The sequence below is a fragment of the Dendrobates tinctorius genome, unplaced genomic scaffold (genome assembly GCF_039654945.1).
Source record: "Dendrobates tinctorius isolate UK_male_01 unplaced genomic scaffold, ASM3965494v1 ptg000038l, whole genome shotgun sequence".
NCBI lineage: Eukaryota > Metazoa > Chordata > Amphibia > Anura > Dendrobatidae > Dendrobates > Dendrobates tinctorius.
The window spans coordinates 10,399,642-10,416,749 of NW_027361706.1; the positions used below are offsets into that span (position 1 = coordinate 10,399,642).

Sequence of the window (17,108 nt, forward strand, 5' to 3'; positions counted from 1 at the left end):
CCTGCCCGCCCCATCCGGTCATCGCCGCCTACTAGCGCACATGGGCGCTTGTGATCTGCGCACCCTATCTTTAGCATAGGGTGCGCAGATCGTGCGCTGGCCGTGCGCTAGCAGGATTTTGCTGTGCGCTGCGCACTTTTGATGGTGTGCCGTGCGCGCCGAAATGCAGCATGCTGCGTTCGGCTCACACGGGCGCACCTTCAAAAGTGCGCAGCGCACGGCAAAATCCTGCTAGCGCACAGCCAGCGCACGATCTGCGCACCCTATGCTAAAGATAGAGTGCGCAGATCGCAAGCGCCCATGTGCGCTAGTAGGCGGCGATGACCGGATGGGGCGGGCAGGGAGTCGGCAGGGAGCGGGGCTTAGCGGCGGCCGTGCGCAGACCGTCGCAGCGCTATAAAGCGCAAATGTGAAACCGGCCTAAAAACAACATTTTAGCAGAAATCATGTAATTATTCATTCTTCACCGCTCAATGGTATAACTTTCTGGTAGGCCCATGTGGTGTCAATATGATCTCTGCACTCCCTAGATGAATTCATTGAGAGGTGTAGTTTGATAAACAATTTTTTAGGTGCATTTTCTCCTGTTACCTTTGTGAAAATGAAAAAAAAAAAATTGGGCTAAAAACATATTTGTGGGAAAAAAGGATTTTTTTTTTTTAATTTTTTTTTTTTTTTTTTTTTTATTTTCACAGCTCAACGTTATAAATTTCTGTGAAGCACCTGGGAGTTGAATATGCTCAGCACACATCTAGATAAATTCCTTGAGGGGTCTAGTTTGCAAAATAGGGTCACTTGTGTTTTTTTTCACTGTTTAGGCAGATCAGGGGCTCTCCAAATGCAACATGGTGCCCGCTCTTGATTCCAGCCAATTTTGCTTTCAAAACATCAAACAGTGCTCAATCCCTTCCGGAACCTGCTGTGTGACCAAATTGTTTTCCCCCACATATATGACGTCGGCATGCTCAGGAGAAATTGCGCCACAAATTTTCTCATGGATATTCTTGAGAAAATAAAAAAGTGTGTGTAAAGTTAAAATTTTTACGAAAAAAATTGTTTCAAAAATTGTGCCGATGTAAAGTAGACAAGAAATTTTATTAACTATTGTGTGTGGGACGCAAGTCTCAGGTTTAATGGCATAACGATTAAAAGTTTGAAAATTTGGTGAAAATTTGGCAATTTTGAAGTACACTCTATCTTGAAAACAACTCTCTCTGAATCAGTGGGATCTGTTGAAACGTTTCAGAGCTATGACCTCATAAAGTGACAGTGGTCAGAATTGTAAAATTTGGCCCGGCCACAAAGGTAAAAACAGAATTGGGGGATAAAGGAGTGAAACTCCACAACAAGGCTTACAGATTGTCGATGGTTATCAAGTAGACTTCACCAAATTTTTCATTGTACATTGGTCACTGAACTTTTTCCATGTAAACTTATTTTTGTCTTTTAGTTCCTCTTTAAAGTAATAAGACTAAAATACAAACCACACTTTGCAATTTTCTTTCTGAACTTCCTTATGTCTTCACTTCAACTTTTACCGAAATGTCTTGCCTTGCCTGTCCCTCTTCCTACCGGTAAACGCCTCTACAGTTTGTATCTCCTGGATTTTATATGCAAGCTAAATAAAGCCTCAAGGTTTACTAAAATGCTAAAGCTATTAGTTATTCTATGGCGAACTTCTATGTGGTCCCATTACTCCATACATTCTTGGACATCTAGGTGATCTTATTTTGTGGTTTTATTGTTTTTTCATAGTTAATGATTTTTTCCCGCTTTATTTACTTTAAAGACATAATCAGTGGCTCATAATTTAGTAACCTGTAGCACGGCTTTTAAATGTCTACTATAGGGGACACACATATCGAGCAGACTTCCACAGCAAGTTACTGAAATTTTTGCACGTTCCTCCTGATTTGAGTGGATCTGCCGAGTTTTATTGCTTGTCCCTTTTCATACTCTGGGGATTGGAGAGACATAAAGACATAATAAACATAAGATGTAAAAAAAAACCCCTGCCAATTAACTCCCAGCCTATCTTCACTGTTCATTGTCCCCCCCCCCCCCCGTATGATCCTTGGCGTCTCTTCTTACCGTCGCCATGCGCTGAAACCCCAGTCGTTTCTATTCTAGACCAGGACTTCCGAGCACAACTAGGTCAGGTCTTCTAGTGATCACTATGCCTGGGATGTCCCTGCACATATGCAGAGGCAGATTTTCAGCATATGTCTGATTGGTGCCTCTCCATTACTAATATCTGGACTTGAAGTCACCTGACAATACAAAGATTACATCAACCCTCCCCCCAACTATCACCCCACTTGCCACTGCACCAGGGCAAGTGGGAAAAGCAAGGCTAAATGCCATTTTTGGTGCATCTTATGGATGTGTCATTTTTGGGGTGGCTGAGAGCTGATGTTTTAGTCTGGGAGGGGGCCAATATCCTTGGCCCTTTCCTAGGCTATTAATATCAGACCATAGCTGTCTGCTTAGCCTTTGCTGGTTATTAATTATAGGGGGTCCCTATATAATTTCTTGTGGGGGTGCCCCATTTTAATAACCAGTAAGGGCTAAGTATACAGCTGTGAGCTAATATTAGCCTGGGAAGCTCCATGGGTATTTTCCCCCTTCCCAGACTATAAACATGTACCCCAGCTGTCCGCTTTCCCTATGGTGGTTAATAAAATGTCAGGGGATCTCATGCCAAATTTTCAGAAAATAATTTAGTATGTAAAAAAAGAATAGATGTACAGTAAGCTACAAAAGTTTGGATATGACTGACATCTTTATATTTATCTATTCTATCTTGTCATATCACACCGTGATTTTACTGTACGCAACAGATGAATTGTCGGCTGCTCAAAGGACATGGGGGATGCTATTCCTTTTTTTTTTTTGTTTCAGAAAGGAATTGATCAAAAACATGTACAGTAAAACTACACATGCGAAGCACTGATTATATATCTCATATATATATATATATATATATATATATATATATATATATATGGTATATCTTTGTATCTATCTTTCTATCTATCTAATCTCTTTTATATATATATATATATATATATATATATATATATATTCCATATCTTGAAGGGACACCTGGGTGTCTAGGTCTAAATTACATAGAGAATTGCTGCACGTAAAGCTCATGTTAAAAACGCATTACAATTGGATGCCAGGCATTGAAATCAGATTGCACTTGCATGACCCTTTCCCCACTTTTCCGGACCGATATCGGACAGATTTTTTCATGGTGATGAGTACGAGCACTTACAATGCGCTCTCCTGCCAGCTTGTTACTTTTGATCAGAGGCGGCCAGGGAGTGCACTGTCACTGTGCACGTTTCACAGTGACAATAATCTCTTGAACATCCGTCTGACTTAACAACTGACTTAGTTTTTCTAATATACTGCAATTCAAATTATTAGATTATTTCATTAAATAGATGCGCATTTAGAATGAAAATGTATTTGTGTTTCAAACTACCTCTTTAAGCCCCTAGCGTCTAGTGGTGGCTGTAAGCACCCAGAATTTTATCACTGTAAGATGTTGTATCTTGATGATCATTTCATGTTAATGCTTAGCTCCATAATTTTTGTAGAAGAGAAAGTGGCTTCTGTCAAATTTATTAAAGTGCTGCACACCTGTTTTATGAATTTGCTGCATTTTTTAATGTTTCACAGACAGAAAAACAACTTCGCTCTTGCGATGAGGAGGTGTTGATTTGCTCGAAAATTTGCGTACATTTTCAGGCTTTGCAGGACTAATACTAATTTGAGACTGCGTCCAGTTTCAGTTTCGCTTTGGAAATTTTGGTGAATGTTGAGACAAGTATTACATTTTTATGCTGAATAAATACTCCTTTTATAATAGTAATTAAATTTTAATTAAAGTAAGTATTACAATACTAGAACAGCTATAATTTAGACTCCTGCATAATCCATTCCTTGTACATTTAATAAGTCTTTAACAAAACTTGGAAAAACATTACGCTCAGTGATGTTTTATTGATTACCTTTTACAATTTATCTTTTCAATTTATCTTCTAGTGCAGCGAGCCACAGAAGCTATTTAACATTGCCAACGAGCTACTCCACACGGAGGAAGCCTATGTCAAGAGGCTACATCTACTTGATCAGGTAAAATGCACTGATTTTTTTTTTTATTTTGTTTTATCGTTACTTATTCATTTTTTTATCAGAAACAAGTTTGTTTTACAGTTACAGAAAAATGTTCTCCTTTAGGATATGTTACATTTTTAGGCACTTTTTGTACGTTTCTATTTTTGTGCAAAGCTAATGTATTTTGATGGGGAAGAAATGCAATAAAATAATGTTCCATGTGACCAAGATTTTCATTAATTTTACTTTAGTATGCTGGTTGTTTTTTTTTTTTCAGCACAAAAAATATACTTAAGGCTACATCCACACGGTCAGAAACCGGCAGTGCTTTGAACGCAGCACATGTCCGCTGCGTTCAAAGCGTTGCCGGCTTTTGAACGCAGGTGATTCCGCATGTGTTCCAATACATTGTACGGGTGACTTTATCTTGCAGAGGTTTGCGTCTCCACAAGATAAATAGATATGTCGCGGTCTGGAAAGACGCGCCGCATGTCCGTCTCTGCAGGTAAGCCGCGGGTGTCCGTGCACACATAGTGGACATAGGATTTCACGAGATCCCATCCACTATGCTGTAACATCTGGCAGCTGAAGGTTGGACACCGCGGATGTACACAGCGTCCAACCCGCAGCGTTTATTACTGACCGTGGGAGCATACCCTTAGACCTCAAAAATGCTATGTGTGTACAAGCCCTGTTGTGCTTAAAAAACTAACCTTAGGCCTCCACTAATCACTAGCCAGCACACATTTTGGAGCCTCAAATGTTAGATCTGTTTCTGGGTATATTTGACCTGTTAAATTTAAAAAAAATGCAAACGTTTTCCCCTATCCACTCTAATTTTTAAGATACAGAAAATATGCCACATACAGCTCTTCACTCTGCTCGCCCATAAAAAAAAATCGGGATATTTTAATGTAGTGTTTAAATTAACTAGAGTTCAAGTCAGAGGAACATGCAAGGCATTTAAGTCTCCTCATACTAGCGTGCCAGAACTGGCATGTCACTTTCAATAAAAATAAAACTTACCCCTTAAATACCAGCCTCTTACCCAGTCAAATCTGATCTCATACTTTGCACTGACGAGGGGCAATACCCCCGAAACACCCAATCTGAAAAGTGAGATTCTGATTTAGCTTTTTCCCAAGTCATATTGCAAGGCTCATTAAAGGGTTGATATCGACTTTAACAAATAACCTAGTGTATTATAATATAGAAATGGAGGTAAATTTGCGAATGATGAATAATGTGATATTTGCATGTAGCTGAACAGTGTTCCCCAGAGTCAAAGTTACTGGTGGGCCCTTGGCCACCCCAGTCTGACATTCGAGCACGACGAAGACAGTCGGTTAGCACAAGAGCATGCTCGCATAACACCTTATCCAAGCATGTTTGCTCATCACTATTAATTACATTTTAGAAATTCAACTAGAACTAATGTGGTCTATTCAGTGCAATTTTCAAAATCCGCAACCAAAATAACCAGAGGAACAGGCCTAAAAACCAAGACACCAATAATTGTTTTTTTTTTGGTCTGAGTTATTTGCTTGCAGTTTTATTGGAGAGTTCCTATGCACTACTCCTTCAACCCTGTCCTTCCTTGGTGCAACTCTCCACCAGGTCACTGACATATCCAGACAGAAGTATCAAAGGCATCAGGGTAATTCCTCATTGGTATTCTTCACTAATCAAAATTCATATTGGGCAAAAAAGGAATGCTTCACCCACCAATGGCCAATGTTTCTGTTATTTTCTACTTCGGCTTGACAAAGGTCATTATAATGACCAAAACCTCATGAAGGAAAGTTAAAGTTGACAGTCGTAGATGAAGTTCATCCATCCAGCCTAATATAAAAATAAACCAAAATGACCGATTTGTGATGTTTTTGTTATAAAAAAATGACATGAAATATTACCAATGGATTTACTTTGTCATCTCTTCTCTATCGGTCATCCGGAGATGTACTGATGCAATGTTGTCTCATTCCAGGTATTTTGCACAAAATTAGCCGAGGCTGGAATCCCACCTGAAGTGACCACGGGAATATTTTCTAATATTTCTTCCATCTACTGCTTTCATTGTCAGTTCCTTTTGCCAGAACTTAAGACCCGTATAACCCAGGAGTGGTGAGTTGGATTCCTGCATCGTCGTTTATGTAGTTTATTTTGAGGGACATTTTGAGGTTCTAAATGTAAAAATGTGGTTATTAGGGTATGTTCCCACGTTCAGGTTTTTTATGCAAGCTTTTATACTCCTAAACAGAAAAGAATCATAAAGGAAAGACTCCTGTAAAAAAAGATTCATTCAACAGATTGTGCCAGAAAACTAGTATAAAACTTTTGCAAAGGTTGTAACATTTTTTCACAACCCCTAGTTGCATAAAAACTTTGACTTTTGACATTTTTAGGTCGGTTTCACGAACGTTTTGAAAAGTTGGTAAAGCTTAGCAGTAAGGGGCATGGCCTAGCACAGACCAACAGATTTGTTATAATTTATAGCACAAAAGTAAATTTCTGTGTCTGACGCTTTGCAGCTGAAAGACGCGCCAAATGAATGCCTGGTAATGAATTTGGAGCTACTTGCAACAATGGATATCAACATCAAGATTGGTTTACAAAATTCCAGTTATGAATTAATGATCATTACACTGGCCTTAGCGGGGGTCACTGGTATTTCCCATCATCTACTGTTGCTGGTCACAGACTTCTACTAGCTCGGGGCACGGATCTTCCTAACAGCTCAGTCCATCCCCGGCATCTGACCGCTTTCAGACATTTCTATGGCGATGATGGCTTGAAGCCCACCTAGCAGCCACAAGACCTGTACTGGTACAGGTTCTGGCGCCAACTGCCTCTTCTTTGCCCTGCCATGTCTTTTATAATTGATAACTACAACACAGCAACACAAGTGTCACCTGACCTGGTGTCATCTTAAATCTCCTCCTCGGGGAACATAGATTCCCACTGTTAGATTCATACTGCTGTAATTCACCTTTGACCAGCAAATGGAAGTGTTTGCTTGCAATTATTCAGCTTGGCATCAACTTCAACTGTACTCTTCTTCTCTCTTGTCCACTTCCTTACAGCATAGCACTTTTTAATTGCACAGGGTCCGACCACTGGGACCCCAATCAATCCAGAGATCAGGGATATGAATAACCCCTTCTGAGTATACTGGAGGTCAAGGATGCTCCATTAATTCTCTATGGGAGTCATCGATAGCCGAGTGCTTACTTGGCTGTAACCAACAGGCCCTAGAAAAGAAATGGAGCAGAGATGCATATCCTTGACCTCCTATCCATTTAGACAAAGGTATTCTCAGACTCATTCTATGGATTGCTTGGGGTCCGATCAATTGTACCCCCACCAATGAGTTTGAGTCTATCCTAGCTATAGGAGATAACTTTTATTGACTTGGTATAATACCATTACTTGTGATCCAGTCTCTTATGATCAACAGTTGGGATTAATTAAAAGTAATAAATAGAAATGAGCAGATCTGGCAACTTTTGAATTTTCCATTAGGTGTGGATTTCACCCGTAAATTTGATTGTCAGCTAAGTTATTCTCCTTGAATTGAATGATGCCTATTAGCTTTGAGGTCTCTCCAGATCCCAGAGTATAGTAAGTGTAACATGTTAAAAACAAAAGACGAATACCTCACTTTTCATCTGTCCCAGCACACCCGTTGCCTCCAGTCCCTGCCGCCCGGTCTTCAGAGCCTTTACTTTCCACAGTCACGCATCGGTGTCTTCACTCTAGAACAGGGCTCATTCATTACGACATCCCGTGATCTTCAATTCCTGGTTGTTACCGGTGCCTTGTTTTAGAGTGAAGACACTGGCTTGCAACTGTTGAAGGAAGAAGAAGAAGCTCTGAATATTGGACAGCGGATAGCTGGGGTGCCAAAACAGGTAGACATTGCATTTTTTTTAAACCTTTTAGTCGTCCCTCTACAGCTCGGCAATATGAAAATCTAATTCCTTAATCAAGCCAGTACATGGCCATATATGGAACATTTCTAATGATTGGTTTTCCGGCAGATAAGCAATGTTGGTAATTAATTATTTAAATTCTGCAATTCAAACCATAAAACAGTGAGCGTGATTATATTTCAGGTACCCCAAGTCCACTTATTTCTTATAAAGCTGTTTTTATGATATTTCTAGGAATACAAACCCACGGATCGGGGATATACTTCAGAAGTTGGCTCCATTCCTGAAGATGTATGGAGAATATGTAAAGAACTTTGACAAGGCTATGGATATGGTAAATTCCTGGACCCAGAGGTCTCCTATCTTCAAGGAGGTCATCCATACAATTCAGGTACAACTTTTGGAAATGTTTAACCTTCCTACGAAGGGTTGTCCACTACTTCAGCAACCACTTTTTAAATCTTCGAAATCCCCTAATGAATGGAGAAAAGCTTCTACTCTACCGCATCGGCGTCATTCCAGCAATATTAGTCTCCTGGCACAATCGGTGATCTCTGATTGGCTGCTGCTCATCATTATTACTTTTCTAGTATATATGTCATCACTGCCTAGTAAGATTGGGCTTGAAATCCTCCATTTACTAAAGTAAAGAAAAAGCTACAGGGATGGGACAAACTCTTTTAGCACCCAAGGCAATGTCTTCAAAATGGATCCACAGTTCATTGTGAGACTGGGTTTGGACTTTCTGGCCCCATTGTGGTTGAGTTGCCGTTATGTGCAGATTGAAGTTTGCAATGAAAAACACATTAACTGTTGATGTGGCAATTACCAATGAAAGTGGTTTTAACGGTTCTGACTTGCAAACCAATGGTGTAATATATAAAGTAGCTGAATACTGATAATTATTCAGGCTTCAATTGTTCAAACAATACACATCATGGAACAAAAGATGAATGTGCACAGCGACGTTAAGTCAGAAAACCTTTACAGTGGGGAAAATAAGTATTGGATACGCTGCCGATTTTGCATGTTTTCCCACCTACAAATAATGGAGAGGTCTGTACTTTTTATTGTATATACACTTCACTTGTGAGAGACAATCTAAAAATAAAAAAACAGAAAATCACAATGAATTTTTTTATAACCATTTTGCATTTTATTGCATGAAATAAGTTTTTGATACAATAGAAAAACAGAACTTAATATTTGGTACAGAAACCTTTGTTTGTAATTACAGAGGTCAGACGTTTCCTGTAGTTCTTGACCAAGTTTGCAGATACTGCAGCAGGGATTTTGACCTACTCCTCCATACAGATCTTCTCCAGATCTTTGAGGTTTCGGGGCTGTCACTGGGCAACATCAAGTATAAGCTCCCTCCCAAGATTTTCTATTGTGTTCAGGTCTGGAGACTGGCTAGGCCACTCCAGGACCTTGAAATTCTTCTTAGTTGCCCTGGCTTTGTTTTTCTGGTCAATGTCATACCCATTGAATACCCAGCCACGACCCATCTTCAAAGCTATTTCTGGGCTAGGAGCTTGTTGGCCAAAATCTCACGATACATGACCCCATCCATCCTCCTTTCAATACAGTGAAGTCATCTTGTCCCCTTTGCAGATAACACCAAAGTATGATGTTTCCCCCACCATGCTTCAAGGTCGGGACGGTGTTCTTTGGGTTGTACTCACACTTCTTCTTCCTCCAAACACGGTGCATGGAATTGATACCAGAAAGTTCTGTTTTGGCCTCATCTGACCACATGACCTGTTCTGTTATGTATTTTCGGTCAAGGATCACACTCCTTGGATATCTCCAGGCTTGTTTATTACATGAGACTTGTGTTTCATTCCTCCATTACAAGATGTCTGCTAACAACAACTAACCAACAAGTTCTTACACTCTATATTACACACTTCAAAGTAGTGAGACCCCTAGAGGCCACATCAACATATAACATATTGCTACATGACCTTCTCTCATGCCTCCTCTGGATCATCCAGATGGTCATTGTTGAGCTTCAAATGGACCTGGACATGTGCTTGCATAAGCAGGGGGACCTTGTGTGTACCGTAGGATTTTAAACCATGACGGTGTAGTGTGCTACTAACGGTAATGTTTAAGACGGTGGTCCCAGCTCTCTTCATGTCATTGATTAGGTCTTCCCATGTAATTCTGAGCTGATTTCTGAGCTTTCTTAGAATCATCCTTAGCCCACAAGGCGAGATCTTGCATGGAGCCCCAAACCGAGGAAGATTGACAGTCCTCTTGTGTTTCTTCCATTTTCTAATAATTGTGTCAACAGTTGCCTTCCCACCTTGCTGCTTGCCTATTGTCCTGTTGCCCATCCCAGCCTTGTGCAGGTCTACAATTTTGTCCCTGGTGTCCTTAGACAACTCTTTGGTCCTGACCATGGTGGAGATGTTGGAGTGTGATTGAGGGTGTGGACAGGTGTCTTTTGCACAGGTAACGAGTACAAACAGGTGCAATTAATGCAGGTAATGAGTGCAGAGCAGGAGGCTCCCTACAGAAAAACTAACCGGTTTGTGAGACCCAAAATTCTTGCTGGTTGGTCGGTGATCAAATAATTATTTCATGCAATAAAATTCAATTTAATTATTTAAAAATCATACAATGTGACTTTCTTGTTTTTATATTTAGATTCTGCCTCTCACAGTTGAATTGTACCTATGATAATAATTACAGACCTCTCCATTCTTTGTAGGTGGGAAAACTTGCAAAATCTGCAGTGTATCCTATCCAATACTTATTTTCCCCACTGTATACATGCTCAGCACATCTGCCCAAATTTGTAGTCATGCTTGCCACACCTGTACGTACACTTATAGACAACCTCTCCACACCTGTACTCACACTGGTACGCGCACCTGTATGCACGTTCTGCACACCTGTACGCATACGCGTAGACAGGCGCTGCGCACACACCTGTATAGATGCCCTGCACACCTGTAGGTACACTCTTCTAGGCTGCAGGAGATGGGACAGGCAATGGGCATGATTTGACAAACCTCAGTGCTCCTATTCTTCATCCAATGCTACAGAGGCACAACTGCCTCAGTTTGTAGTATCATTGAGCATGCAGTTAGGATTGGCGACTTAGCCATGCAAATCGTCAGGAGCGCAATGCTCCCCCCCAGAAAGCGGTTAGCCTGGAGCCAGGGGAGCAGTGCATTCCTGAAGATTTTAAGATGAGGACGCCCCTTTAAGCTACTCTCAAAGTAGCTCTGATTTTGCTGCTGCAGAGTGCCAGGGTCTGTAATTCCTTTATCTGTGTGAGTGTTTTGTAGTCAGAACTGATGCTTCTGGATTTGTTAGCTCTCTGCACTTCCTTGCCCTCCTCTCCGTGTTAGAGCTGGCAGAAGGGATGCGGAGGGGTGTGTGTAAAATGATCTCCACAGCAAGGAAGGCAAATAGAAAAGTCTAATAAATAACAAGGAAAGCACAATGAGAAGAGATTGGAGGATAGAAGCTGTGATGATAAATGAGGCTGAAAACCTCTGCACCCTGGATACACACAGAGCACACATTCAGCCTGTATTACTGGAAAAGACACTCCCACAAAAGAAAGAAAACTAAGATTTGAATCGACCTATAAACTGCATATCAAGGAGTCTGAAAATGAATGAAGACTGTAACCTAAAACTCACATTTATTTTATTAATTAAAGCTAATCTATTAACATATGTAAAAATATATTTTTTTTCTACGTCAAAGGTGTTCATAGCCTTTAGGTTTACACCACCCATTAGTTTCTTTGCATCAAAAATTTGAACAATTTTGTGTCTTAATTCGCAGCTCTTTCTCCCTAAGCCATGCCCCTTGTTAAGTCATGCCCAAAAAGTGTCAAACTCTGTACAAGGCAGATACAACCGTTTTTGGTCGCAGTTTTCACTCTTTGCACCAGTGTTTTTTGTACCACATCTCCCTGGTCAATGTAGCTGTAGCCTAAGGCAATTTCACCCTAGATGAATATGTTCTAGTTATAGTAAATGTTTGGTAATAATGGAGATCCTTACTCAGCTCGGACATAATTGATATTTTATAATTTAGCAGAATATAGCAAGATTTCAGAGCCTTTTAAATAATGATGAATTTGTCAATTACATTTTCAGCAGCTGATAAATGATAAAGCGCCGTTGCGTCAGGTTGTGTTACTCCTGATGTAGCGCTTATAACAATTCCCTCGTTATCTGAGGAAATGTAATTTGCTGAAAAGCAATCTGCCAAATAATTGAAAATGTGAACAAGTTCTCAACAATGGAGATGAATGTGCCGCGCGTAGAGGTGGAGGAGACGGAGCTCTCCATTCACGGTGCTATTGTTGTTGCACTGCGTACAATCACTACGCGGTTTTGTATTAATGCAGCACTTGGGATTTTCCGTGTTCTAATTCTAGATTCCATCATCTTGTCAAACGAGCTAAATGCTTTAAACAATGTGAATTCAAGTGGAAAATATTCTGGTGTTTGATATATGCCAGGCGTTGTGCCGTACAGTTTAGCTGCTCTATGTGATTTATAATACAAAAAAAAAAATAGAATATTTACATTTCAAGAAAAAAACCCATGAAACAAAATACAAAAAATAAATAAATAAAACACGACATAACATTCTTTTGGTAAATTTTTTCCCCCTAATTTGAAAAAAAAAACACAAAGAAACCCCTTCTTCAATCCACTGATCAGTGCTACCTGGCATGGCCGAGAACTGCACCATTCACTAGAAAGACATTAAATGGGAGTCCTCTCCGAATCTAGTGCTTTTACGATCGGTGGTGGTCCCGTAGATCAAACCGCCTCCTAAAGAGAGATGCCATCATTTTGTAAGATCAGAGAATGGCTTCCATATGGGGCCCATGGCTTGTTTGGAGCAATCCTAAAGTGCAGTGTGCCTCCAACTTCATGCAATCGCGTTGATCTTCTGCAAGATTTTTGACACTAAAAATAATAATACAAAACATAATTTTATAAAATAGTAATGCAATTCTGAAATCCATTTTCCTATTCTATGCATGGTTTGGTTCTTAAAGGGAATATTTCCTAATTTAGATTTTAGGTTTATACTTGTGTATAAACAGAAACTACTATTATTTTTTTTTAATTGCACATTATTATTCCTGTATAGACCATGCGTTGGTCATCGGTGTGTGTTCTTCCCTGGTATATGTGTGTGCTTTATGGCAGCTGCAATGAATGAAAGTTGACTGATGGTGACAGGTCATAGACTTATAAAGCCTCCTGGAGGTGCAGTGACCTCTCCCAGAGAAGGAGTGACTGGGCAGCTGCTTACAGAGTCTCACCAGCGATCCCGACAAAGATATGAACTTGTCAGGATCGCTGATGTGTCGCCATATGATCACTGGTGAGCTGCCAAACAGGCAGATCTCAGCAGCGATCAGGACAGCGACACGCGGGTAACAAGCGACGCACGTCGCTTAGTTACCCGCAGTGTACGTTAAGATACCAGCGCGCTGGTGCAGGGAGCTGGTAACCAAGGTAAACAGCGGGTTTCTAAGCGCCGCACGGCGCTTAGAAACCTGCTGTTTACCTTGGTTACCAGCTCCAGCTCGCTGATCGCTGGTCTCCCACCTGCCACACGCAGCGATGCGTGCTGTCCAGCGGGAGACCAACGATCAAAAAAATGTCCAGGGCTTTCCACAACGATCAGCGATACCCGGCAGGGGGGCCAGTCACTGATAGTTGTCACACACAGCGATCTCACCGTGTGTGACGGGGGCTTTACTTGTATGCATAGTGGGGTAATCCTGCCTCCATTAGTACAATTAAGATGCCATTGATTCCTCCTTTTAAGGGCTCATCCACACGTCCAAATTTTCCATATACAAGACAAATGATCTAATGAGTTTGATCTGAGCTTGATCAATTTTCTCTGTCTTCTCCATTCTGATAATCCATGAAAATCAGACTGCACTCGCATGTCATCCGAGAGCAGTCCGTTTTTTTTTTTTTTTCAAGGACCCATTGACTTGCATTGCTAATTTTGATCCAACCCTTGGATCAAAATCTGACATGTCTCTGCAATGTTCAATGGATCTCCTCATCCGCGATAAATCACTGACATAGGAGTGACCCAATAGCAGGGCCAGACTGGCCATCTGGCAATTCAGGCAAATTCCAGAAGGGCCTGTCTGGTTGTGGGCTGCCTGGTCTCCTACGTTGTTGGCAGAATCAGTGTTCTCAAGACACCCATGCTGTTAAGAATAGTGACGTAGCACAAAGTCGCTGACTCCGTCACTTACCCCAGCAGGTCACAGGTATCACTAGAAATATTGGTCTTGTAGTAAATCTTGCTTTCCTGCATCCAGGATATTATTAGTAATATATCTCATCTGGTGCTGGGGGATGGGAATACCATGGGACTGTGTGATTTCGAATGCCAGGGCTGAATTTCAGCCCCAGTCCGTACCTGCCCAATAGGTTATCAAAGGTGCGAGTGCCATCAGTGAAAAACACGGATAGCACTTGTACGTGAAAATCGAACATTTGAATGAGCCTTAATAGTTAGTTGACTGTTTATGCTGACCCAGTCTGTACAGCAAAGCTGACAAGTCAACTTCAGGAAGTGTCAGCTAGTTGTTAGTGTTCAAGTGGTTAGAGTGAAAACTGGAATATTTCAAGATTATTTTTTTGCTTGCTTTCATCATAACTGGTCATATCAAGGTCTTGGCCCCATGATAGCTATGTGAAGGAATATAAATGGCAACAGTATTTGTCATTCTAATGGTTACAGGCATAACGATTGAGGATGCAACTGTGATCATTCTCAGAAGAGTAGGGGGCTCACTGTAACAATTATGTGGGAACTTTGGAATCTTATTGCGTGAGATAAAACGAATCTGAGACCAAAGCTGAGGCAAACTAGTGTATTTAAAAAAGTAAGAAGTGAAACCAAAACTTACAGAGATCTTCCTGCAATTGTATCGAAGTGCACAGCACAATATAGAAATGTTCAGCAAACTGAATAGCGGGGCACGACCGCTAATACGAACCAATCAAGCAGTAATATGACGCACGAGTGCACACGGCACTTAAACGTGGAAGTCCAGCAATAATATGGGTGAGGATACAAACAGCACTTAAACGTGGAAGTCCAGCAATAATATGATCCCAAGTGCACACGGCATTTATATGTGGAAGTCCAGAAATACACAGGTGGAACGCTAACAGGAGAAGGTCTCTAAATGTACCTTTTGGGCTGAAAAGTCCCGCTCAAGTCCAGCACTGCAGCCCAACAGACATAGTCCAAGAAGAGATAATGGAGTCAGAACTTCTTACTGACAACAACTGTGTCGGAGGTGAGTAGCTCCTCACTAGAAGTCCGGACAATAGGCAAGGAGCCGCACAGAGGACTGAAGGCAGCTGAATGTGGAGAGGCAGAGCACTGAGTAACGAGCAGCAGCAGGGAGTCCAGAAGCAAACAGGCAGAAGCTCAGGAGCCAACAGCAGCAATATACTCAGGCAAGGAGGATCTCCTGACCCGGACTAAAATAGCAGGACTGACAGGAAGTTCAAGGGCAGGGCGAAGTACCAAACTCCATCTTGGACAAGGGAACATCAGGAACCCTTACACTCACACTCTCATATGGCACATTGACATCAAGCTAAAGGACATGACAACAATCATGCTGTGCTATCCTGCACAGGGACAGTGCTGCACAGGAGTCCCAGTGCTGTGATTTTGAGCCAAGCTGTTTATTTGCGGAAGCCATGCCCCACTGCAAGGAGCATATCTGTGAGGTGGCCAAGGGTGGTAGTCGTGGCGAGGAGCTGCTGCGTCGCCACACCCTGGCTCCCCACAAAGGAAATATAAAGTAGAACAGTAGATCCTGGCTCCAGATTCCCGTTCTTACAAACGACTCCAGAATCTATGTCCATACTTAACAGTTTAACTTTACTTAGCAGCAGGGTTCTTAGTACAGATGCAGCACAGTTCTCATGCAATGATATTCCTGGAGCCTTCCTGGAAATCTCTGCTTCTCCTGACAATCTGTCTGTTCTGGCAATCTCTGTCCCCGCAGGACAATCTCTGTCCCCGCAGGACAATCTCTGTCCCCGCAGGACAATCTCTGCCCCTGCTGAGAAATCTCTGCCCCTGCTGAGAAATCTCTGCCCCTGCTGAGAAATCTCTGCCCCTGCTGAGAAATCTCTGCCCCTGCTGAGAAATCTCTGCCTCTGCTGAGAAATCTCTGCCTTGCTGAACAATCTCTGACCCCACTGGACAATCTCTGCCCCGCTGAACAATCTGTGTCCTTTCTGTGACATCCATGCCTTTTAGGTCCACCAACTTCCTATCATTCCCCTTTGTCCGGTTTCAATAGGAAAAGATAAAAGGCACGCTCAGCTCTGCCTAATTCCATCTGTCAGCTCCAGATCTTCCTGAGAATGGTTACCGTTAAATATGGTGACCACTTTCACGCTCTGCTGCCTGGGGTCCCTGCTTGCCTTAGCAACTTCACCCCCACAGCTATCTGACTGTCCTCTTTTACTGCTGCATCACTACTCCCCCCTAAACCAGGAAGTCTCCTCACTATATCCCACTGCTCTATACTACACCCATCTGTAGCTCCTCCCAGTCTAGACTAGAAAAAACCCTTTTATGCTAACTATGCTATTCTAACACTCTCATTCTCTATCTCTAGTATGCCCCCAATATTCTAGTCCCACTATTGTCCTGTGCTACTGCTACCCTTCTATCTTCTATCCCTGATCCTATACACAATACCTGTAAAGTACATATGCATTACAGTAACAGTAAATGAATACATTAACATTTATTAACTCTTTGGAACTGCATATTTTTAATATGAACAGTGTTCAAAGAGGGGGAGGCATATGACGGCCTCTGTCACCCCCCCCCCCTTACATATCGACCAAGCTGGAGGTCACAGTCGTTTATCGGCACCGTACAGTGCTGCTTATGCAAGCAAAGTGGCTTCCGATGGAGGTGGTGAGTGGCCGGCTGTAGGCACTAACATTGCATAAAATATCTTGTAAGATGAAAGTGTGTTGTGTC

At 41.7% G+C, this 17,108-nt stretch overlaps 1 protein-coding gene across 2 annotated transcripts in view; it reads left to right on the plus strand.

Annotated features, from left to right (window-relative positions):
• Nucleotides 1-17,108, plus strand: part of FGD3 (FYVE, RhoGEF and PH domain containing 3) — a 325,835-nt gene that overhangs the window by 218,065 nt on the left and 90,662 nt on the right. For both annotated transcript variants that reach the window (XM_073574191.1, XM_073574190.1), the window contains exons 6-8: nucleotides 4,057-4,146; nucleotides 6,116-6,252; nucleotides 8,295-8,451. In XM_073574191.1, the coding sequence (XP_073430292.1) occupies nucleotides 4,057-4,146; nucleotides 6,116-6,252; nucleotides 8,295-8,451 (384 nt within the window). The remainder of the gene's footprint in view (nucleotides 1-4,056; nucleotides 4,147-6,115; nucleotides 6,253-8,294; nucleotides 8,452-17,108) is intronic.